The sequence below is a fragment of the Zonotrichia albicollis genome, chromosome 6, assembly GCF_047830755.1.
Source record: "Zonotrichia albicollis isolate bZonAlb1 chromosome 6, bZonAlb1.hap1, whole genome shotgun sequence".
Taxonomy (NCBI): domain Eukaryota; kingdom Metazoa; phylum Chordata; class Aves; order Passeriformes; family Passerellidae; genus Zonotrichia; species Zonotrichia albicollis.
Window position 1 is genome coordinate 50,943,970 of NC_133824.1, and position 24,248 is coordinate 50,968,217.

General features: G+C 39.3%; 1 protein-coding gene across 2 annotated transcripts in view; it reads right to left on the minus strand.

The window, feature by feature from the left end:
* The window catches only part of LGR4 (leucine rich repeat containing G protein-coupled receptor 4), a 75,543-nt gene that overhangs the window by 19,532 nt on the left and 31,763 nt on the right, over positions 1-24,248 (minus strand). For both annotated transcript variants that reach the window (XM_074543763.1, XM_005492335.4), the window contains exons 2-4: positions 22,722-22,793; positions 8,184-8,255; positions 6,644-6,715 (exon numbers count right to left, since the gene is read on the minus strand). In XM_074543763.1, the coding sequence (XP_074399864.1) occupies positions 6,644-6,715; positions 8,184-8,255; positions 22,722-22,793 (216 nt within the window). The remainder of the gene's footprint in view (positions 1-6,643; positions 6,716-8,183; positions 8,256-22,721; positions 22,794-24,248) is intronic.

The following is a 24,248-nucleotide window of genomic DNA, read 5'->3' on the forward strand; positions in this document are numbered from 1 at the left end:
CACAAAACACAGCAGAAACACTTCTATTTGGTGTGAAATGCACATAAAGCACTTAGTGAAACAACTGAAAAGCAAACCTAAAATATTTGACAACCTTCACAAAACATTAACAATTAAGGACCACAACTTTTCTTTAAGGGGCATATTCCCTAGCTCAAATAATTAACAAAGAACAAGCAATATTCTTTGCTTGGACTGGAAGACTGTCTTTTCCCATTATATTGTTAAAGATACAAGTATATTCTTCAAATTAGACCTTAATCTTTCTGAAGCTACTTCAATTCCAGCTTTCTTATAGACACTGGCCTGTGAGAGACCTTTACATTATAGTCTATAAATTAAGAGTTCAGTTGTGGAGCTGTCATCTTCACTTTCATTCCTCTCATGTTCCCTCCTCACACAAACCCCAACTCCAGAAGAAGAAAAGAGCAGAAGAATGATAGAAACCTAAACATTCAGCAGCTCTTCCATCAGTACTTGATATATTGTTAAAACAGGACAAAGCAGGCTCTTCAAACAACTGACTGCTTTAAGGAAACCAGAATTAGTAAGAATGCCTACCCCAATTCAAACGAATAGGAGTTCCAAATGTAACACACACATATAAGTGAAATTTTTACACACAAATGTACACACACTGCTTAGGGCAACTGCCCTACAGTCTGCATCCCCCATAGGTAAAACCTGAGAGGCCTCCAGGACCAGCCTCGCCAGCTCTCATCCCTGACCACGGGCTCTTTCAGGCTTCAGCGACTACGAAGCTTTAACAGCCTTGTACTAATAGCCTAATTAACAGCCTTGTACAGCAGGAGTTCACTACTGCTGATGTTAATAAAAGGCAAATCACTCCCAGCTCTTGTGTTAAACCTCTTCTGCTCAATAGCAATCACTAAAGAACATTGCTCTTTAAAGAGCTCCTTCAAAAACCACAAAGAAATCACTCCAAGAGCAGTGGAGGAGGTTTTTAGTTGGGAAGCGGAGTGCCGATAAGGCTGGTACCTGGGAAATCCTGCTGCAGGGGGAGGCAGTGACCCATGTTAGCAGAGGCACTTCACAACACTGAGTTTGCTCACTGCAGCAAGCAGGGGCTCTCTGGGCCACTGAGTGTTGAGAACATCAACACAAGCATTTGCTTGATTCAAAGACAAATTGACAGCAGCCCTCAGAAACTAGTGATACATGCTGAAGCTGTTTCCATCACTGGTACTGATGGGCCAGCACATCTGTTTCTCCACATCTGTTCACATGGTACCAGTCAAAGGCCACAGTTTGCTGCAAAGTCCCCACAGAGGATTCAGCTAATTTTGCCTCCATGCCATTTAACTTTCACCATCGCATTTAAATTTCTGATCATTCAATTTCTAAATAATTCCCTGACTTGATTTAAACTTAGCAATTCCTCAAGCAGTTAAAAAAACCAAAAAAAACAAAACAAAACAAAAAAAAAACAACCAAACAAAAAAAAAACCCAACTAGAATAATGCCAGAAATTCCTGAATTTCACAAAAAACCACACCCCACTTTCAAGAAAACCAGAACACCTTCTAACGATAAAGATGGCATGGAAAAATAAGTGAAGTGTACAAAGCAGTATATTTAAAGATTTTTCAGCACAATCAGATAATGCTCAGAACAGATCTTATACATTCTTAACTCTAAATATTCAAGGAACAAAACCATACACAGTGTATTTAAGTCTGTATTGGTTTTACAGGTTAAAGAGAAAATGTGTCAATTTCTTCCATTCCCATTCTGATCAATCCCATATTTTAACACAGACTAAATCTGAGGGCCGGTGCCCTTTAACCCCTCAGTAACAGCAAAGCAGGGAACTAGAAAACCTCTGAAGACAAAGCATTAAAGGGTGCTCAGCTGAAAAGACACCTGCCATAGTGAGGGGTGCATGCTACATATAACACAATTTAAAGCTTCTAAACTTCATCTAGTCCTTGCTGCTGATGAGCACCTTCCTCACTACTGTCCCTACAGACATGTCCTGTCCTTCCAAACTATAAATCCAGAATCACAGAATTATCAACTGGAGCCCTAAAGCACTCTTTAAGAAGAAGACAGCAGAATTAGAACAGAACTATGTATTTTTTGATATAAGATTATATTTGCATTGTTCTCTCCAAGTTCAGGGATCTTCCCTTCTGACACATTTTGTGTTTATGGCTTATGTTACTGAAATTGTCAGCAACATGAACTATGGCTTAAAATCAGACAGTTTCATTACCAGCAGAATGTTTCTAAATTGACTTTTTAAATAAAGACGGATATTAACTTGATCTGTATAAGGAAACCTTCCTAAAACACAAAAAAGCTAGAAATTCAAGCCTGCAGCTGATATGTGCTTTAACATATATTTTAAATGTCTGAATTTATTTATAATGTTTTAAATTTATATTAAAGTCAGATACTGAAAATTACTTTGTAATCAGAAATATTTCAGTCAACTTTCTATTTTTAAATATGACTGAAATATGCCTCCATTCTCTGTCCCCATGCTTTAGCCATACATTTTACCTGGCAAAACATGATTCTGCTGTCATTTCTTTCAGTTCTACATTAGGAGTCCAGTGTTTCCCACCTGGGCTGAGATGATTCCCACTCCCAGAAAACATTATCCCATGCCAGTTCAGCACATTCATGCCTCCTGTCTTATCCTGCCTCAAGGCTGCTCCTGTCTCCTAAGACAGGGAAGCAGACTGAAGAACTGGTTATGATCCTGCTGAACAGATCAGGCTGTTGAGGGAGTCAGCAGTGCCAGCAGGGAGTGCAGAAATGCCTGCTGACCACAGGCATGGAGACACTCACCGTGCAGCTCAGGTGAGCACCCACCCAGCAGGAGGGGCAGGAGCTATCACAGCTCAGTATCACTCTGGCAGGATCCCAAATCCCACAGTTTGCCAATCTGGCAGAACTGCAAAGCTGCAGTGCTTTGAACTGCTCCAGTATTCCCTGCATGTGGACAAGTGTGCACATGTGCTGGGACTACAATTACCGTAAATCATACCTAATACATCAGCAAATATTGACAGGCTTGCAGAAGACTCCTGGGTTTGATGGCAAATGCACGGTGGCAATTAGGTTTGTGGGTTTTTTATACAAGTGGAATAAAGCTTTCCTTTGTAAAGTATCTGAAAGTCTTTGTTTAAATAGTGTCATTCCAATATTTGTCACACACTGGGGACTGCACCAGAATATTCCTACTAGTCCTATGTAGCTGGGTTTCTGGGGTCAGTCAGAGCAGCCCTAAAGATTGCTGCAGCTCACATTCCCATTTTACAAATCCCCAGATTCTGGGTCAAAGTTCAGAATAAATACAAAATAAATCATCACAGTCAAATATGCCAAGGCACTTAGAGAAGAGACTTTGCTCAATGGCTTCCTGGTGGTTCCCAGGAAGCAGCTCCACCACTGTGCTGCTGCACCTCCTGCTCTCTGTGTGACGCTGGGAGTGCCCACAAACCTCCCCAACACCACGTCCAGACCTAAAACACAAAGTACTGCATGGCCTCACAGTAACAACAACATGCTGCTGATGCCTTGCAGTAACCAAAATGCACCAAGACTGTTGTTTACATTTGTGAAGCTCTTTGTCAGGTTGTTGTGCTACTGAGAGAGGCACAAGCTGGGCAAACAGTGGCTTCTCCCTCGAGCTGTCCCACAGCCACACCTATCACAGCGCCCTGCAGTGTGAGCACACATCCTGCCAGATAAACTTTTCTGGGGTGCTACACAGCAAGCTGCCACTCAGTACAACTCCTTAGTTTTGCTAAATTTCACCTCCATATAAAGAACCCTACTCATTACTTCTTAATTTTGCTAAATTTCACCTCCATATAAAGAGCCCTATTCTAACTCTCTTTTGGAGGCCGGAGCTGGGAAAAAATATTCAATGCAAACAGAAAATAAAGACTTGCCATTCAGTATTCTGAACCAGGCTGGCTACTCACCAGCTGTAATATAAACACTACAGACCATGAAGCCCCTATAACCATCTTCTTTATTTCCACCCAGGTATGTTTACTGAGTCTGTTAATACACACCACATTGTGGCAACTGCCTTCCTATGAAGCTAAAAAATGGAGCACATGAAGACAGAAAACACTTGTACAGTTGTTTAAAATGAAATTATTATCAATATACTTTAAAGTTTTGAGGAAGTAATTTGTGCCTTCACCAAGGAAAAAAATACCCCTGAACCATACTTCAGAGCAAACTGGGAAACTGCCAAAAGAGGGGCAGTTCAGTGATGTTTAAACTTGCAGGTTTGGGATGCAGATCATACAGAAGAGTAGAAGCAGGTTTTTCTAACATATTCTGCAATGAATTATTTGTTTGAAAAGAAGCTTGCAGCAGCTTGGGAGTTTTGAATTAAGAAAAATTCCTTAGGGAGGGGAATAAATCACTTTTTTCCTTTTTCTTTATACAATAAAGCAGGATGCTGACACTTATGTTTCCATGTTCAGACACAAAATTCAGAGGATCACTCTTATATTCCTTTGCCAGAAGGTGCTATCTGCATTACTAGGGGATATGCATAATCAGTGTAATTATGCATTAATAATGCTAACAAAGTTTTCCTGAAATTGATTAAAATCACAGAAATGCATTCTGGTGAAGTAAACAAATTGCATAGAAAAAATACTTTTGATCTCTCACTACACTTGTCTCAAAACCCAATTTATTCTCAAATTCCTGCCCATTTCTAAGAAATTACAAACAAAAGGCTGAGTCACATCAGTAGATGGAAAAAAAAAAGACCAAGTTAAAATCCCCCTGAGCTTCAGATGAGCTTGGTTGGTTAGAGCATGGTGCTGATAGCACCAAGGTCATGGCTCCAACGCCTGCGTAACTCATTTATTCCTTAATTCAATTCCCTGAGAGCTGGATGCAGTGATCCTTCCAGCTCACAACTGTCTGAGACTCCGACACCAGTGACTTCCAGGCTGGACTTGCCCACCTTATTTCCAACTAGTTATCTGGAAATCTCAATTTGCTTTTCCTCAGAAAAAGAAGTAACAAGCAGCTTGTTACTACTTACTGACCTCATTTCCTCCTTTTTCACCACCCTAAAAATGATGTATTTTATCATTTGCTCTTGAACAATGAAGCTCCTAGAAAGGGAAATCTCTCCACATTTTAAACTTACTCTTGTATCTTAATTGTAAGGATGTTTGGTCAAGTGATTATAATGATTACATTAGACAAGCCTACATAATCATCATTTTTTTCAAAAAAATGCCTTTTTAAAAATAACTCTAACATAGTCATCTTGTCAAAAATATTAAAAAACATATGATTTTAAAAATATATGTAATGACTTAATTTGTACATTCATTCTTTTTTCTCTTATATTTTGTTCCTTCCCTTTTGCACATAAAAATATCATCTCCAGCAACTGGAGATTTAAAATTTTAAACTTTAATTAGAGAACAAACATTACTGTAAATGTGTATAGAAAAAAAATGTTTGCTGAAAATGAAATGGATGATTTGTAGACAAACATTTTTACTAAAGCAGTTTCTCTTTTTGGCATCAAAGAAATGCTGGAAGCCAAATAGTTGTTTTTGTTTTGTTTTAAATTATTATTAAAGGTTTATTCTCATCATGCAATTTGAAGGGCTTTTATTACAATGCATAGTGTTTGCACCAAGAGCAAGGTATTTTCTCTTCCATGCACACACTAAAACAAGAGTGAAATGTGGACACTGAATTCCCTCCTTACTGGAATATCCAAGCAGCTGCAACAAGCAGGGCCAAGATCCAAGACTAGGGAATGCAAAAATGCACCTTTGCTGAAGTTGTGCAATAGTTTGCATATCTATTTTGAAAAACTAATTATTATTTTTTTCAAAAATGCATCATCTGAAAGAAACAGGGTCTTGGGCCAGAAACCTGAACTTTGGCACAGAGAGAATAGATAATTTACACTCTCTCTCCCCCTCCCTCTCTCTCTAGAGGTAAGTGGGAAGAAGGAAATATTTTTCAGCCCCTCCCACCTCCTCCTCCTCCTCCTCACAGTGATAGGTATCTACCACCTAGAGAGCTCTAACTAACTATTAAGGTCTGATTAAGATGCTTTATAAAACATAATAAGCCATGAGATAGGATAAGCACATATGAAATACCTCATGTGCAACTGGCAATCAGGGCTGAGGTATTCATAACTGTCTGTGAGATTTCAACACCTTTCTGTAAAACCAATACTCTGCATGTCTCAAGTCATACTTCTTCCCAGAAATCCCTTTTCTTGCTCTGGATACAACACGCTTGGGCATCATTCATTTTCGCCCAACATTTAAGAATTGCTCAAATAGCTTGGGATGTGCAAGAGGGTTTAGAGTTTAACTACACCACTGCTGCATTCACACAGCAATCTTGTACCTGGTGTTGGAGTTTTGAAAGAGTTTTGCATTTGGGTCACTCCATCAAAGATGACAAATAAAATTCCTCATGAATTTTAATTGTGAAACTTTGTTCCAGCTGCAATTGCACTTTCAGAAACCCCATGTACATTATGACACATACATTATTATAGTTCATAACTCTACAGAATGAAGCAAAGGTGACAAGAGTGACTGAAAGTGGAACTTGGAGAGCAAGCCCAAGCCAAAAGCAAAGTAAGGCAACTTACAATGACTGCAAGCCACTCAATCCTCTGATGGCCTCGTTAGGTACCGTCTTCAGCTGATTGTTCTGGAGGGTTCTGTAAAAATCCACTGTGTTAATAAAGTACAACTGGACAACCATCTTTATCAAAGCTACAGGTAACAAAAAAGCCCATATTCCTGCTATGGTTTCCCAGATTTCTCGTGTATGTCAATGCATGCAGAATTCTCAAGACCAGATGCCCAAAGGCAACAATGAAACAATGTTCTATTTCAGTTTTATTTACAACTCATTCACTAACTGCATTAATTTGCAGAGAACAAGCTGACAATATGCTGAAATTCCCTTGGGAACTCACTGAAGAGGTTAAACAACAACACTAGGACAAATTTGCTACAAGAGATATGTTATTGTTTTCTTGTGGAATTATCTTCCACATGCTAGAAAAGACACAAACCTGTAATTTTTCCTGAAGTTGCACCAATACACAATGTATCAACAAACTAATTTATGAAGTGTGGTCACAACAGAGCATCCTTGGGCCAAGGTGAATTAAGCTATATTGTTGTGGGTTGCTTCAAAATTCTCTTACAAGACAATGTATGTCATGTGAGTTCTTTTATAAAGAGAATATAAATGAACTTATTAAATCTTACTCAGTTTTGGTGCATACTGGGGTAACAAGTCAAGTCACAGCTTTTAATTAAGAGACATGTCCCACATTTTTCCAAGAACTGCCAGAATTTCAAGCACCTCCAGTGTTAATATTGCAATGGGTATGTCTTCAAGAGTTTTGACACTTTGCATTCAATTTACAGCATATTGTATTAAATAGTATTGCAAATGGCCAGCTCCCTAATCTGTACCCTAGAAATAGTGTCTATGGTTTTGTTCTTTAAAACCTCAAGGTCTGCTAATTTTTTTAAATTTCTTTAATTAACTATCTATTACCCTGCTAGCATCTGGAAGTATTTACATCATCAGAAATGCTGTAGTTTTCAATTTGAGTTTTTTTTAAAACCTTGAACAACAGAGAGCTTTTTTTTTTTATCCTAAGCTATGGAAAAACAACTGCCATAAAAATTCTTATTTCAGAAGGAAAAATAAAAGTTTTTTTTTAATAGAAAGCCATTTTCACCTAGAGAAGCATCAAGCTATAGCAATTTTTTCTATTGCCAGTAGGAAATAATCAGTGTATTAAACCTTTAAGTATAGTACCATCTGATTAATGTCAGGTACCTGACTGAATATGCTGAAGGTGTGGGGAACAACAAAAGCTTACATGCCCTTTTCAGGATTTTTCCTCTGATTCTTCTGCTACAAGATATACTTCAGAAACAAATAAGTGTTCTAATAAAATACAGTAATTCTAATTTAGTCAAGTTCATCACTGTCATCTTGACCACATGCAGCAAGCTTTGTAAAGAAAAAAGTATAAAGTAGGAGAGCTCTACTTTAGGAGGACAGAGGGCAAAAAAATTTCCTCCAGCCCACCAGTAAACAGTCTGGCTATGCACTAAGAAAGCATAGAGCAAGCTATGAAGCTCTAAAACCCAATTACTTACAGAACTTTGAGTTCTTTCAACCCAGACAAGGCCTTTGGATGGATAAAAGTAAGGTCATTGCCAGCCAGTCGCCTGGAAAAAAATTGCAATAATAATTTCAGTCACAAAATCCAGTACTTCTACAACCATCTAACAAGGAAAATCACTGCAATATCAAATCTTGAAAGCAATTATGCATTTGGCATTCAGTTATACTACATTCACAATCTTCCAAGTTTGTAACAGTTCTTTTACTTACAGAAGTTTTTAAAAATGAGGATGCATTACTCAGCCTTGTGGATATTCTTTTGCAAAGGTGCTAGAAAAAGCACACCTTGGAATGATGAAGAACCTTCTTATGGTGCTAGGTTTGAAAGTGCATTTACCAACACAGTCCTCTGGCTTTCAGCATTGCTCCACTGAAACAGGCTCTGGTTCCCATGTATTTTTAATCTATACAGCAGTTTCTAAAGACAGTATGAACTTAAGTAAAAACAGATGCTAGATGCTACAGAAAAGCAGCACAAGCCTCTATGAAAATCCCAAATATGAAAACAATATTCACAAGCAAGTGGTATGTTCACCCAGTGCTGACAATTGACAGGACACCTGTTGATATACCAAGACATAATATTGGCAATATTTCATCTTTTTGGTCAGCTATTTGGAGCAACTTTTGAAGAAAGGAAACACTTTTTGGGCAGAGAGAAATGGAATAGGATTCTCTCTCAAAATGTGGCTGGTTTCAAATTTGGACTGCTAGACATTAACACAGAGTAAATTATGAAGATCAATGTGATATTAAAAGTAATCAAGATGGGAGATGCTGCAGAACACGAAGCAGGAAAGCAGAAGCAGCAGCCAAAACAGCTGCTCCCAAACAGCTCTTTCCCCCTTCCCCCACTCCTTTTCTTTCTCCAACCTTTTACCTCTCACTTGCCCAGCAGATCCAGCCTTGGTTGAGCTGCTAATAGCAGTATCTCATCAAGGGTAAAGACAATAATGCAAAACACCTGGTGATCCATAACTGACAAAAGATGCAAAAGTTTCAGCCAAAGTATTTGGGTTTAGACTTGGGTTTCATATCCCAGTTAAACAAAAGCAACGTTGGACAAGGTTGTGCAATGAAATCACCCATGGAAATACTGTGTACAATCCAATAAGTGTTAATAATTAAAAAACAATCAACGTGCTTTTACAAAGGTTACAGAATATCAAAACCCATCCCTGCTGTTACAAGGCACTGTGAAGCAAGCCAGACACAGCAAAGGGAAAATATTATTTCAAAGAGGCAAACAAAGGAAGTAACAAGAGCAACACCTAAAGGATCAGCCTGCCAGAACATCACAATGTTATTACATTTTTATCTCCTTCTCTAACTACATAAAAGAGATTACCAAAGCACTTAATGCTTACATAAATCTGCTTGCAACAGAATTAGTGACTTAATAAAATGCTGCCTGATAGAGAGGATGCTAGTTATCTTTATTAAATCCATTTCTCAAATGCAGATGGTTATATTTATAAACCAAGGGAGAAGAGGACAAGAATACCTTCATGAACAAGAAGGTGACAGCAGAAGATCCTACTTGTTCTTAGAAAACTGTTACTCTTGCTTGTTAAGGTGGATTTTGGGTTCTAGTCTTGGTATTTTCACACACTCCCCAACTGTTCCTGTTCTGATATCAGTACAAGTATGTGTAAAAAACCCCCACATCTGCTGACTGCTGAGAAATGTTTGCCTGCATGCTTGAGTATAATCAAACAGCTCTGAAACTAGAAGGAAAAGAAGAAGAACCTATGTATGCTTATTCTTGAAATCTCCTGTCTGCAAGCAACCTCAGAATTGCAGAGCTGGAACATGATTTTTCAAATACTTCGAATTTTTAACATTAATGGAAGTTTCCAGATGGCAACTAAACAGTCCCTTAAAATTCATTTTATTGTCAGTAGCTGTCCAAATCCACTTGATTAACTTTATTTGGGGGGATGTGGAGGGAAGTTTGCAATATTTCATGTCTTTCCTTCTAATAATTGATTTACAAGTTCACCGTAAACAGAAGTACTGATGAAACATGCTGGGTCTCTACAGCAGAGCCAGTAATCTGCAAAACACGTTTCTGTTAAAATTTGTTTGAAACAGCATAACGCAAACCCTTAAATCAAACAAAATTCAACTGAGGCTGTTGCACCTCATCATTTTGCATGCAAACACTACTATGATTACACATTACACAACTCAAGGAGTGGCCGCCCTGGTAAATGTGTCAGGCAGCTCTGGCTGCAGCTCTGCCAAGGCTCCCCATTAATCTGCACTGTGTGAGGCTTCTCAGGCATCTGCTCCCTCTCCCAGAGAGACTGGGGCTTGTTACTTTAGCTTTAAAAAAGCTGAACTAAATACAGCTGAACAGTCTCCCTGAACCTGAATGGCACCAACAACAACCTAGAGAGCACTGGAAACAAATGACAGCTGAGCCAGAGCGAGACTGGTGTGACTTCAAATAGCAGGACACTGCTTTCCTCAAGGCAGCTCCTGCTTCTTCAGCCTTTTTCCAACCAACCAACAGAAAAACCCCAACCTTTGTGATCAATTACACTTCCATTTCTCCACTATCTGGCAGTGTTCCAGGCTTTACTCATCAGTTTGCCAAACACGCATTTATCATTCACATCCTAGCCTTGGGGAGCTGCTCATGAGGAGGTTTCAAGTGCAGCTCCCAAGCAGGCAAAGATCAGTATATCACACATTGCTCTCAACACATTTTCCCTGCAGCAGCTGGAAGGATGGAAATGTTTTTCTTTACACAACCAGGTTCATTTTAAAGAGAGAACTGAAAAATAAATAGCATACAGTATAGCACACGTACAACATTATAAATTATCATTGAAATCATCCAGTCAGGTTTTCCATGTTACCTTCTTTCAGCAAGTCTTAAAAATATTTATTATTAAATCATTTAAAAGCATCTCTGTTTCTCTCTCTCACACACACATCTCTAAATAGGCTAAGGGAAATCACAGTTTTACCAAGGCCAAAACTCTAGCACAACAGAAAAGACACAACTTTCATCTCCTTGCAGCAAGGCTCACTAGAGCCCTGGAAGTTGCTGCTCTATGGTGGGACAATTTCAATTGTCACAAAGCAGCACCTTAAGGCAGCCCCACATTTACACTATCATGGGCTGAGTTTCTATCCTTTCCCTCATTCTGAGTGGAAATGGTTACAGATATCTAGTCTGAAATCCACCTGTTGCCACTGAATCATGGTATATCATCATTAATTAGAGCTTTCTCCAAAAGGCAGTGGGCTGCAAAACAGATTCACCCACAAAGACAGTAAAAAATTGAATTAAACAGACAAGTGTAAAGTGCCCTGCCATGATATAAGGCCACAAAAACCTCTGCTATCTCTTACTTCTCAAGGGACAGAGCAGCAGGCATCATCTGAAGTATAAATGTGTATTACACTGACCATGAGTTTCTCTACTAACTCTATCCTGGCCCCCCTTGTTTGGAGACTCTGCCAAGGACTGCTGTTATTATCATCATCATCATTACCATTATTATTACTATATTATTATTATTATTATTACTACTACTACTATTATTTCTAGCTGGAATTAGTGTATCTGAGTTAAACCTTGGAGGTTTCTCCAGTGGAGTCCCAGACATAATGCATGGCCACAGTAGGGATCTTTCTCGTAACTGCTTAGCATTGAATGTTGTAGTCCTCTATTTTTACTTTAAAAATAAAAATTGAGTGTTTTAATGGTAATTCAAACTTACAGATTCAATTTCAGCATAGTAGGATAACAGAATAGGACACACAGAGAACAAAGCCTGTCATACAGAGGCGAGCAATATCCTTTAATCATTATTTTAGTGACCCAGTAAATCATCTCCAGATGTGGAGAACACCTTATTATTACAGATATCAGGGTGATGCAATGTAGCTGAAGACTAGACTTCCATGGTGTCTCATTCCCAAAGTACACACCAAGCCTAGGTCCTTGCACTGAGCTGCAGCTAATACGGTTTTCTCTCCTTCGGGAAATTAAAATTTTTGCAATTATGAGTCTGGCAACCCAGCTGCATGTTAACCAAGCCAAGTTAATCACTGGTGCGGCTCCAAAAGTCAGGGAGGGTATTCCAAAGATACATTTTTGCCTGTAACAATTAAAGCATCACTCTTGTTATGACAGGACACAATAAAACGTCTTGGAAACCTCTGTCCTTGTCCTGCATCCCAGATGGTAGTGAACTCTAGGATACTTGAGCGGAGAGTTTCATCTCCTTCCATCCCTCTGAAGGTCTTATGCTCATACAATAAATGTTTTTGCTGTGGATTTTGGGTTGGTTTTTCTTTTCCTCTTGGTAGTATGCTCCTAACCTTTTGTCTCTCTTGGCTCTGAGAAAAATATAATGGTTACACAGAACAAATTCAAAGAGCATCAGAGACTGCAGCCCTGACATGTCATAATAAAACACCTGATTTATTATTTTTACTTCTACATAAGCTGATTTGTGGTAAGAGCCAAGACTCCTAGTTCAAGGTTTAGTCAAGCCTGAGCCTCCCATATCCATCACTGTTCCTCTGCCTGGCCAACATTTAGTTTTAGCTATCCAACTTTTACCTTCCTATTTTCATCCCATTGGAAAACACTGCACTGCTTCTCCACCCATACTTTCACAAACTCTACTTTTTGTGCTGTCTTACATTAAACTATTCTGTTATCTTTACATGCCTTCCACTTTTTCTGGGTTCTCTGTGTTTTCAAATACAAACTTGAATTTTAGCTTAAGTTCTCCCTCGACAGAAGTCATCTTTGGAGATGCCTCATCGATAAATTAATCCAGGATACCCAGCAAGTGTTTCCTCAAATCTGAAAGAGCTTCAGTTTCCATCTGTGCCAAAATAGCAGCCAGTTTAGAACAGAATTTTGTTTTTCTCAACAGACGATACCTAATTATATGCCATAATTTATTAATCAAGGTTGAAAGCTCTACAGGAGAGGGACAGTCTCTCTGTATTTGCAGGAAAATACAGGGTTTTGCTGCATGCCTTGTGCAGGCTGGGTGCCCTGCCATGCCTCCGCAGACAGCTCCTAGCCCAGATGGGCAGCTGCAGAAAGGAGGAGCTGGGAAATGGAATCTGGGTCTCCAGACTAAACCTGGCTTTGCTTATCTGGGAGTAGCAAACAGCCCCTTGGGGACTTGCTGCATTGCTGGGAAGCCAATCTATTGCCTCCAGGTTACCCCAAATTCCTCCATACCAATTTACCAAAACTGAATGGATACTTTACTTCCCTGCTACTAATAGAAAATGCATTTGTCTCTTCCTTGTCTTGCAGCAGTTTTAGATTTACACAACCTCCACCATTATTTATAAAATTGTGAGTACTAGACCAAGACACATCATGACTGAAGAAAGAGAACTGTAACTACAACAGCACTGAAACTGCACCAACTCCACTTCTTGTTATGATCTCTCTCTTTCCAGCATTTACAGCTTTCTCAAAGTTCTACTGAGCTTTAAGATAATTACTTGTTTTCAAAATGCATTTTGGTCTAAAAAGCTAAAATTTCTAAGTAAATGAAATGGACTGATTAAAAAGTCTAAAGCTTGTTCATAACTTCTATGGCTGAACTGTCAGCAAGAGTCACCAGTATCTACCAGAAGACAAAATATGCTCTATGGTAATGCTTTTCATGCACTATCAAAAACCGAAAAATAAATGGCAATGGATTTTCAGGAAAGCAAGCATTTATAACCATGCAAAATATGCTCTATCCTTTCATTTTCAAGCAGTATCTGTATTTGGGCAAGACCTCGAAGTAGAACCCACAGACTGCAACACATGCACCAAAAGAAATAATATAACACAAAACAATTCTTATACACTACAACTTGTTGAAACCAGTGGTCTTTGTATTCTCAATTAGTATTCTGCAGCAAAAATCCTCAGAAGTTTGCATAAATTTTTTAACATGGACATATTTGTTGTAAACATAAGCAACAATACCATGTTATCTAGAAAACTGGTTAACACCTAGTGTGCAGCAGAAATGCCGAGTTGTTGCAGAAAGCAATTTTGTTACCTCTCACCTCCAAAGCAAAATGCAGAAAAAATTTTATAAAATACATTCTCCTCTCCCTATTTGTCTTTGCACATCTTGTACTATGTTGTGGTAACTTTGCTTTTCTTTACCATAGGCCAGATAGACTTTTCTGTTGATAGCCATCTCAACACTCAGGTAATAATGCATTTCACTTACCTAGTCTGCCCAGCAGAGACAGAGATGGAAGCCACCAAGTTTGGGTTTGATCAACTGGGATGCAACAACTCCACTAAATACAGATTTGTGATTTTAGCAGATAGTGCTATCCAGATGCTCAGAAGGTTTCCAAGATCATCAATATGTTAATAGTCAGACAAGAGAGGGTGAAAAAATTGTTGCTGCTACAGCAAATCCTCAAAGTTGCTTTGGTCTGTTCATAAAGCCTTGTCTCCTATCCAGGCATGAAATCTTTGAATGACCACGCATCTAGCAAGTGACACTGCAAAATGGCAAAGTAGTTTAAGGCTACATGTATTTGGCAATTAAACTTTTGTTAGTGGTTTTCCAATCACTTCAGATGCATATTGGGCAAATGCAAAACATGGGTTATGCAGTCACCTTCACAATTAATGACCTTAGAGAAACTGAGGTAATTTTCAGTATGATTCTTTGATTCAGCTTAGGTTGACTGTTAGCTTTTTTCCAGCTAGAATAAAAACAAATATTTTAACAGAATCATCTAGAAATTTACTTTTCTATAAGAAGGGTAGGAAAAATAACTTCATAGGAATCTGGTTACTATTTCTGTGCCAGAACATCTGCCAAAGCTAATTAGCCAGGAACACCTCTGTACTAACAAAAAAATACAAGAACACAAACATCCAAGCAGAGGGGAGGAAAGGAGCTAGAAGACTGGCATCACCACATCTCATGGTAACACACAGCATCCTACTGTGATGAAACTGTGATGACAGCAAATACCCACTTACTTTCTCAGAGGATAAGGTATTCACCTTCAACACACAAGGATTTATTTTTTTCTCCTTTTTTGTCTAAGGTTTTCAGAGCCCGTGTGATGAGTCTTGAGACCCTGGCCTCAAACTGGCTACCTGATATCACACACACACACACCCCTTTTGTTCCACACTCCAGTTTCTGAAACTGAAAGGAGAAGCAGGGAGGACTGCATGGCACGAGCACCATTTGGAGATCTGTACTTGGAGAGAGAGCTTAAGAGCTTCTCAAGTTACTGCTCAGCCTCCAGAAGTTTCTTATCTGGTTTATACCTTCAGACAGGCCCAGCCTGGCAACTCAGGCAGCATAATAAATAAGGCTTGTAAGACTGGTCTTGAAGTGTAACACGGCAAAGTTCAGCCTTCAGGCCATTCAGCTAAGCCAGCTGCTGTGTGTGTGCATGTGAGCAGAACACTGAAACTCAAAAAAACCAACTATAGCCAAGGAAAAGGTTTTCTTGTCCTGTAAAAGTACTTGCAGCAGAATAACCAGTCTTGGGATCCTTATACACAACCATGTCAACTTTGGAAATTAACATATAGAAACAGAAACTGGAAAGAAAGAACTTCCTCATCTTCCAAAAAACAATGGAATTTACTCAACCTACAAGCATCTATCCCCACAAACAGGAAAAAACATGCAGCTGTCAAGCAGAGCAAGAATCTTCTAAGCTACAGAAATATTCTTGTATCAGCAGGACTAAAACTCATCCAGAACCAAATTGATTTAGGACTCCCAGAGATAAGAAAACACTAATTAAACACAGATTGGCCAACATGTTTTGAAACATCATTTAGCATTTAATGCAGACCAAGTAAGTGATGTTTAAAAATATCTTAGCTGACTGTGGTTAATTCTACTTGGGAGTCTTTGCCTAAAGGTTTGTCTTGACTAGAATTTGAAGGTGCAAGTTACAACACGCTACTGGCTTTGTAAAGCAGGGCACACAAGGCAGCAAGCGTTCCTAATGTGAGCAGGCTGGTCAAGTTAGGCTTTTAACTTGCTACCACACGAGAAACCTACCCCTTGCATTTTTTTCACTAACATTTTACCTCTTGGAATTCAGGATGGATCAACTGAGGAAATCACCTCCTGCAGCTGTCCAAATACTCAGAGCTGGTAGATTGATGAAGGGCACTCACTGGCTTCCAACCTGAGTCATATGGCTCTTTCTGAGGAACCAACAGCTGGTATCTACACTGGCTGCCTTTGTAAAAAAGCAGCTGGAGAAAGAGCTCTGCCTGTTCTTCAGACTCTGCTGGTGGGGCTGAATGGACAGAGATGAGGTGTGGGGGTTCCAGCTGTGGGTTTCTCTGGGTCAGGATTGAAGGCACTTGAGACATAGTTCATGTTCAGACTCAGCTGCTTATTATTCCTTATCAGTAAAACAGTCTCACTGCTCTGAGTTCTGCAGCTTTCCATTAGAAGGCACAAAATGGCCAACAATCTCTCGGTACAAGGTCTTTTAAGACTAAACTATCCAATTAAGAACTGACACCTGGATTATTTTCCCTTTTAACCCAGTAACTGATCCCAAAGAGCTGCAATGGGGACTTTTCTGCCCAATTACCAAATGCCACCCAAACCCATAAAGAAGGAGGAAGAAGAAGAAGCATGAAGGAGAAACCCAGGATGACACCCTGTTCCCTCCATCTTGCTTCCATCCACAACATACTAGAAATCCCAAAACCTCAATTTCTCACCAAGTGATGCACCTACACTGCTCTCTATAATCTGTTTCACACTTTTGTGGATTCCAGTCTATCTTCAAGTCTGGGAAACTTTCTCCATGAATGAGGGTCAAAGTCAGTGCTGCCCTGGGGGTCAGGGCACCCAGAGCAGAGAGAGAAATATTCCCAGTGCCCTGGGTTTCCACAATGGGGCAGTAATGCCTCCAATTGTGCCAGTCTGTTTTATAAGAGGATGTTTAACCACAGTTTTTGTTATCACATGTGAGCTAACACAAGGCATCAGGACAACGTGAACGTTCGTTCTTACCTTTTCTACTCAAAGCAAGTCCTTCACCTCCAGTTTCTAACTATAAACCTTGGGATTTCTCACATACATGAAAGAGAAAAGAATGGCACCATCTCATCAACATTCACACACTACCTTGAAAATACTGCTCTTGAAAGACCTAGCACTGAAGGACAAGGCAAGCTTTTCCACCAAGTGTTCCACAGCCAGGTGAGAAAAGACACAGCCCCTTGAACTAACAGCTCAGCCTTGGCATAGCTCCAAGACATGTCCTACTCTTAAATCCAGGTAATAAGAAGACAATACTCACTCTCCCTGTCCAACAATGATACCACTTGGTGCTGACTGAGAAATTAGGAGGAAGGGTACCATCTAAATTACACACTGAAACAGATACTACAAAAACAAGCAGCTGCGGTATTTCAGCCAGGTGGTCATCTTCAGCTGCAGTCAAGAGGGAAAATAACTCTAGACATCTCCCTTGCAGACACTTCCTGATTACAACCTTATGGCAAAAACCCACCTCATTTTCACTGCTAGTATACATTTTAATTATTCCTTATGTTCCTAAAATATACTTTGTGAACTGAAAGCCATGAGCAGAGACTCTGGAGATATTTAAGCAAGACCTCTTAAGACTTGTAATCAACATGGATATAATTAAATAGTCAAGCAAATACTCAGTCACACTATTTATTTTCTTGCAAAAATTAGTTGCACGTGTGTGGTCTCTTGTTCACTGCGAATTCATTTCTCAAAAAGCAGATTAGCATTGTGTTTCAGAAAAGAGAAGACTTTTACTGACCTAACTCTTCCTTTTATTACTTATTTCCCCAACTATTTTCAACCAGCCATTAAATAAGAAAGTTTTGCCCTTGCCTGATAAAACAAACAGTATCTGAAGGCAGCATCACAGGAGAGAGACTATTGCATATCATGTATGAGCAAAAAACAAAACCACAACAGATCTTGGTATCTGTACACATCTGGAAGTTGACTGAGCCCTGGTGTCTGGTGGTACTTTCAGGAAGGATTCCTTTCCTTGCAGCACTACTGGCTGTGACGGTTTTTAAACCCAACAGCCCAAGAGTGGAGAGCACCCTCCTCCCTGACCCCTGCAGGAGAAGCTCAGGGGTGACTGGCTGGGAAATTACCTGTGTCCCCTTTGGACAATCACATCTTTCTGTCACAAGTAACCCACAGACAGACAAGGAACAGATTATAGTCCTCTGCTTCTCACATGCACCAGCAGACACACAGCTCAAAGCTGATCATCTAAATCTTGCCCATGAGTGCAGAGCAAACAAGATCACAACATTCTAAAGGGTTAAGACTAGAAATCAAAACAAGCTTAAAAGGTCATTAAGTCAAAGATACTTTTGCATTATTGGAGTGGTTCAAGTTTCTGAAGACAGACTAGAAAATTGGCCAAGAATAAAAATAATTTTAATATTGCCTTCCTCAATAAGAGACTGACTTTTAAATTAAATCTAGTAGATAATTCACAAATAAAGTGTAAAATTCTTCAAACTACTTTAGATAACTTTACATATTGGAAGGGACTGCCACCTTTTAAAAAGGCCATCAAAACATAACACAACCTGGATATTCTAGTTAAAAATTCACGCCGGAAAATGGTTTCTACTTTGTAAAAACACTGCATTATCTAGTTATATTTTCCTCTTCTAGCTTTCTATAAATACTTCAGGTGTGGTTAGAAAACCACGGCCAAGTTCTTCAAGAATTTTTAGTTTCCATATCATGTTTAAGGCTCCGGCATGTTTATGTTAGCATTTTCTGAAGAATACACATCATTAACTGCTAAGGCAAAACCCTTGGTGGTCTGCTTCTCCCTGACTCTGACCATTGCCTTTCCAATAGTTTGCAAATGACTTCCAGATGGGTATCAGTTACACAGACAGGGAGAATTTGTGTAACATTTATAAACAGTGCTCATTCCTGCTGCCATCTGGTGAGTGTGCTGCGGGGACACGCGTGACGAGCCTGTGAACAGGGCTGTGAATGGAGCACTCAACCCCACGGGCACATCCTGTCCCTGCACAAGGCAAAACCCCTTGCCTTGTACCTGTGACGGGAGCAACGCTGCCATAGCACATCACCTCAAAGTTACAAAATCCCAGATTGCTCCTGCAAATTTGGTCTTTGCTGGGGAGTTAGTTGCCCTAACATGGCCATTTAGTCTGCTCCAGATGTCCTCTTCCACCTGGCCCCAAAACTGCCACTCACAGCACCCACTGGTTTCCCATCTGTGTCAGACCTATCAGTCTGGTGCAGGTGTCTTGGATAATCCAGAACATCTGCAACCAGCCTGGGATGCATAATTGAAGCACCCAATTACCTTTGGTGATGTAGAAGGTACTTCTGAATTGAGCAGCCAGCTTTTCCAAGTCTGGTGCTCTGCTTCTTCCACTGGTGTTCTTTTCAGGATTTGGAAAATGATCCTCTGAAGCCTCTGCAGACTACCAAATAATTTCATTGAAGAAATGACAACCCCCATTTCAAATGGCTCCTACTGAACATTTTAATCTCAGCCTCTCCATACATGTAACTCAGTTGCCTAAATACATTCTAATTGTCTCCTATTTCCATTCCATTAAATTCTACTATACTATTTTGCAACATTAATTAGCCAACTCTGCCAAGGGCTAACTGAACACAGCATTTGACAGTGGCAGGGCTATGGCATGGTATGAAGCTAAAGGTGTCTGGGGCTGTCTCCTTGATGGAGACCCACCAGACTGCATGCTGGTGTGGGTACTTACTGCATTCCCATTAGTTTGTGGGATTTTAATTTTCTTTAGTGTAATTCTTGGGAGAATTTCTCAATGAAAAGTCACTTTTAGCACACATTCCAACACCACTTTAAGTCTTTTCTTTAAATCACTTTTCTTTGACATGGACACTAACTTCCAGGTTAGTGTGCTGAAAAAGCAAAAAAAGCAAAAATCTGGGGGGCCTGGCAGTCAGAATTTGGACCTGTTCAGTTACAAATAAAAGCCAGGAAAAAACTGTGACAATCATACAATGGAAAAATTGTAGTTGTACAGCAGGAAGTATGAGAGTTCAGTTGCTCCTGCTCATAACCAGCAAAATTAAAGAATGAAACATTTTTGTACCCTTTCCCATAGAGAAAAGTGAACAGGGAGAACAAAACAGAAACCTGTCATATCTGCTGCTGGACATTTCTATTAAGGAGGAAAGCTGTTTCGTTTGAACTTACTTCATTATATTCCCATTTAAGAGTAACTTGAACTGAAACAAGGGAATTTGGAATTGTGTTTTTGTTTTGGGTTTTTTTTTTTCCCAGAAGTTGCTTTAACACATCAAGTAAGCATGCTAATAATGATTTAAAGCTTCTTGGTGTTCACACATAATTCTGAGCTTAATGCTAGCCTATTTTTTTTAAACTGAACGCCCGGAATTTAGGGGGACAATGAGGCACATGTAGCAAATGGCCACTCAGGCAATAAGCACAACAGATGATGGCTGAAGGCTCTACCCTTCCTCTTTATCTCCTGACGCACCCCAAGGTTTATGAAGTTACACAATAACACCCACCCATTAGGTTTTATTGCTTAATGACTTATTGGGGAAAGAAAATGAAGTCTCCCACAGTCATCTAAGTTGGAAGAACAGACTTGTTTGGGCTTTTCAACTTCTTGTGTGAAACATGCTTACAAAGAATTAAAATTTAAAAAGTGGGCTACAGATCTAGTCTAACAAAACAAACAGAATCACATATTATAAAGTACATATGGAATGTTTGCTAGTATATATTCTGAAGCCAACCAAGCCTTCCTAGGCCACTCTTTTTTTTCCATCTGACTACTCATGCCATAGAGCCTTTCTTAAATTCTGTCAATTACACAAAAGCACCATCTGAAAATCTATTTTTCTACATAAAGCATTCTTGCCTACATCACAGATACAAGCAATACTTTAAATCAGAGGGAATAAACCAGAACCTGTTAAACATGAAATGAGATATATCACACACAATTTCCCTGGCATAAATCAACTCAACTGCACTTCACAGTCGTACTGACCTGAGTCAAAACTATTTAAGAACCAGGTAAAATGGAGTTATTTAAGTGCATTAGTAATTAGTGCTACATTATCAGGGTGTAAGAGAGACCAAAATTCTAAGAAGAGGTGGAACATCTTATTAGAGTAACTAATGAGGGAGAAGTGCAAAGAAACAACCTTCAGAAACCCAAATCTTTCTTCAGAAGCAAGCAATCCATCTCTTATCAATTTCTCAGTATCTTTGTTCCAGTGAGGTGCAGTGGTTGTACTGGTTATAACAGATAACCAGAGTCAAAGGGTTCAGGGCTTTATCTGCAGTTTTGCTACAGGGTTCATTTAGTCTTTTGCCCTCTACAAATGGTTTTCATTCTTTATTTGTTTCCTTCTTTGTGAAGTCAGAAGAACACTTGCCTAGCTCATAAGGGTAGTGCCTTTAGGAAAACTGTTCTTTCCCTAAGGTGATTTACTGAAAAACCTCTCAACGCAGCAGCATTCACAGTCCTATCTTGCCAAAGTCACAAATAGAGACAGCTTTAATTTGTATTTTAAATGCTCTTTAATAAAAGAAATCCTACTTTGTCACTGAAAATATAGGAGAGGCAAAGCAAATTGCAGGGGCTTTGTCTTATCTATTGCTTAGTACAGGAAGTTCTCAAAGCTCTCTTGCACAGGTTGAACCATTACCCTCACCCTCTCTTCACAGATAAGGAAACTCTAAGGCACACAGAAAGCACGTGCCACCCAACAGTACTTAAAGCAGTAAGTGAATGTCAAACCTGTGCACTGACTCTGAAACCCAACCTAATTAAGGACAATGCTGTTGAAAGCATGCTTCAGCTTTGCCAAGGCATCTTCGCTAGGACTTCAGCAAAATACTGAGCACATGAGGTCAAGGATTCAGAAATCCAAGTAGCAGACAAGTAAAACATAAAAAAGAAAGCTAAAATGAGAATAGGACAAAAGGAAGGTGGGAAGTGGGAAAAAATTTCTGCCAGAGAAATTAAAAAAAAAAAGAAGCAACAATTATTCCAACAGCCCTGTACCACAGAACTTCTGATATAGGTCAGGATGGGCTTGTGAGCATTGCATCTGCAGCCTACAAGGACAATGGAAGCCAGCAGCTCAGTAAATGAAGCAACACCTATTTTATGGAACTTATGCAACAGCTATACTGTAGCTCCTTCAGAAACAATGGTAATTACACAACTCTTGTGTTATCTTTGGATAACACTGTAATTAGTATGTGTCATCACTCTAGCCATGATTAAAATAATCACTATAAAAAGTCCCTTGTAAGTAGCATTTACTGTCCTGGTTTCCAAACACGTACAAGATTATATTTTTAAAGTATAATTGCTTTTTCTGTTCACAGCTCAACTTAACAGTGTTTCTCCACCCACCTTCCACTTTATACAGCCATATGATGCTGCAGCAAAACTTTAACATGTGTAGAATACTTACAGCTCTTCCAAGTAAGGAAAGTTCTTGAAGGCATCTTCTGGTAGTCTCGTGATGTTATTCATGCTGATATCTCTGGAAAAGAACAAATACAGATGCATTAATAACCAGGAAAGGATTTTTACATCCTATGAGAAGGATACAAAAAAGAAAGTCTCATCAGATAGTACAGTAACAGAAAAAAAACTACTGTAGTATCATAGAGTAAATATCTCTTTTCATAAATTTGCATGCTGAACTTTCAAGTCACTGTAATTTGAGAATCGGGTTGCAGCAAAGGCCTATAAAATGGGAAGTTGACAAAATAAAGTTTTCCAACACCTCTAAACAAAAATAATTACTGTGAAACTACAGGGAAGGCATGCATGGAAGAGGCTCTACAGTACTGTTATCTACAGTACTAATTTTTACCAACTTACACTTATATACAGTTTTAACTCAGATGATTAAGAATACTCTAAAACCACAAGCATATGAAAAAAAAATATTGTGACCACCCACCACGCAAATTTTCATCCCACACTGTCTTTAAAAAAAAATAATACATGCATTAAGACTTAATAAATAGCTTCTGGCAAACAGCACTTCTGGAACAACTGGCAAGAATAGCAGAAACATGTCCTAGCTCTACCACAGTCTTTTTTTGTTTTCTTTTGTTTTCCTTCTACAAAACTTATAAAGTCCTCGAGGTAATAGTTTTAAGCAGATTTCATTCTCAGTCCATAAGCAGAGGGAAGCTGGCAGCAAGTGCTTACATGATTGGTATGTGGACCTGCTCAGCTCTTTTCTTTACAAAGCAGTACTAAGTGGCAAACTTGGTGCCATCACCTCACTTCACAACTACACAACGATCACAGATAATCCACTCCTAAAGCAAGTTATTGCTCAATGTGAATAAAAGCAGCATGAAAACAATTTGGTTTGATAATTAAACTAGCTGCGTAACAATTCATGACATAATCCAAGTTCTTACTTTCCACTCGGTCGCTGGTTTGGGTTTTTTCAGGATGTAGTTAACAAGCAATTCAGTAACACTTGTCAGTAGGGCCTTCCCTGCTTGCTGTCTTCCCCGTTGTTCTATAGTGCCTACATGTCACCTCTACACAATTCAAATAAAAACAAACCCAAACTCTCCTTTTATCTCAATAATGACCAACAAGTACCACTGAAGCTCCTCCCTGACATTAACAAGTGACAGGCAGCTGATCTGCTACACCACCTGTGCAGCAGAGACCCTCAGGTGCTGCCAGTGTGAAAACTGCCCTCTTACACTAAATCCAGAGACAGCACAGCCATTCCTGTAAAAATGTGCTTACACTAAATCCAGAGACAGCCATTTCTCTAAAATAAATGTTATAATAGTTCAAAACTTTCGTTTCTCACTTCTCAGCATAAACTAAGAGATTGCTCCTCAGCAGCTGCTAATGGTATACTAACCTAACTCAAGAGCATCAAAATAAGGTTCAGCACATACAAAACAAACCCAGCTGTGATAAGAGCCAAAACAAATCCACTATGGTACAAAAGCCT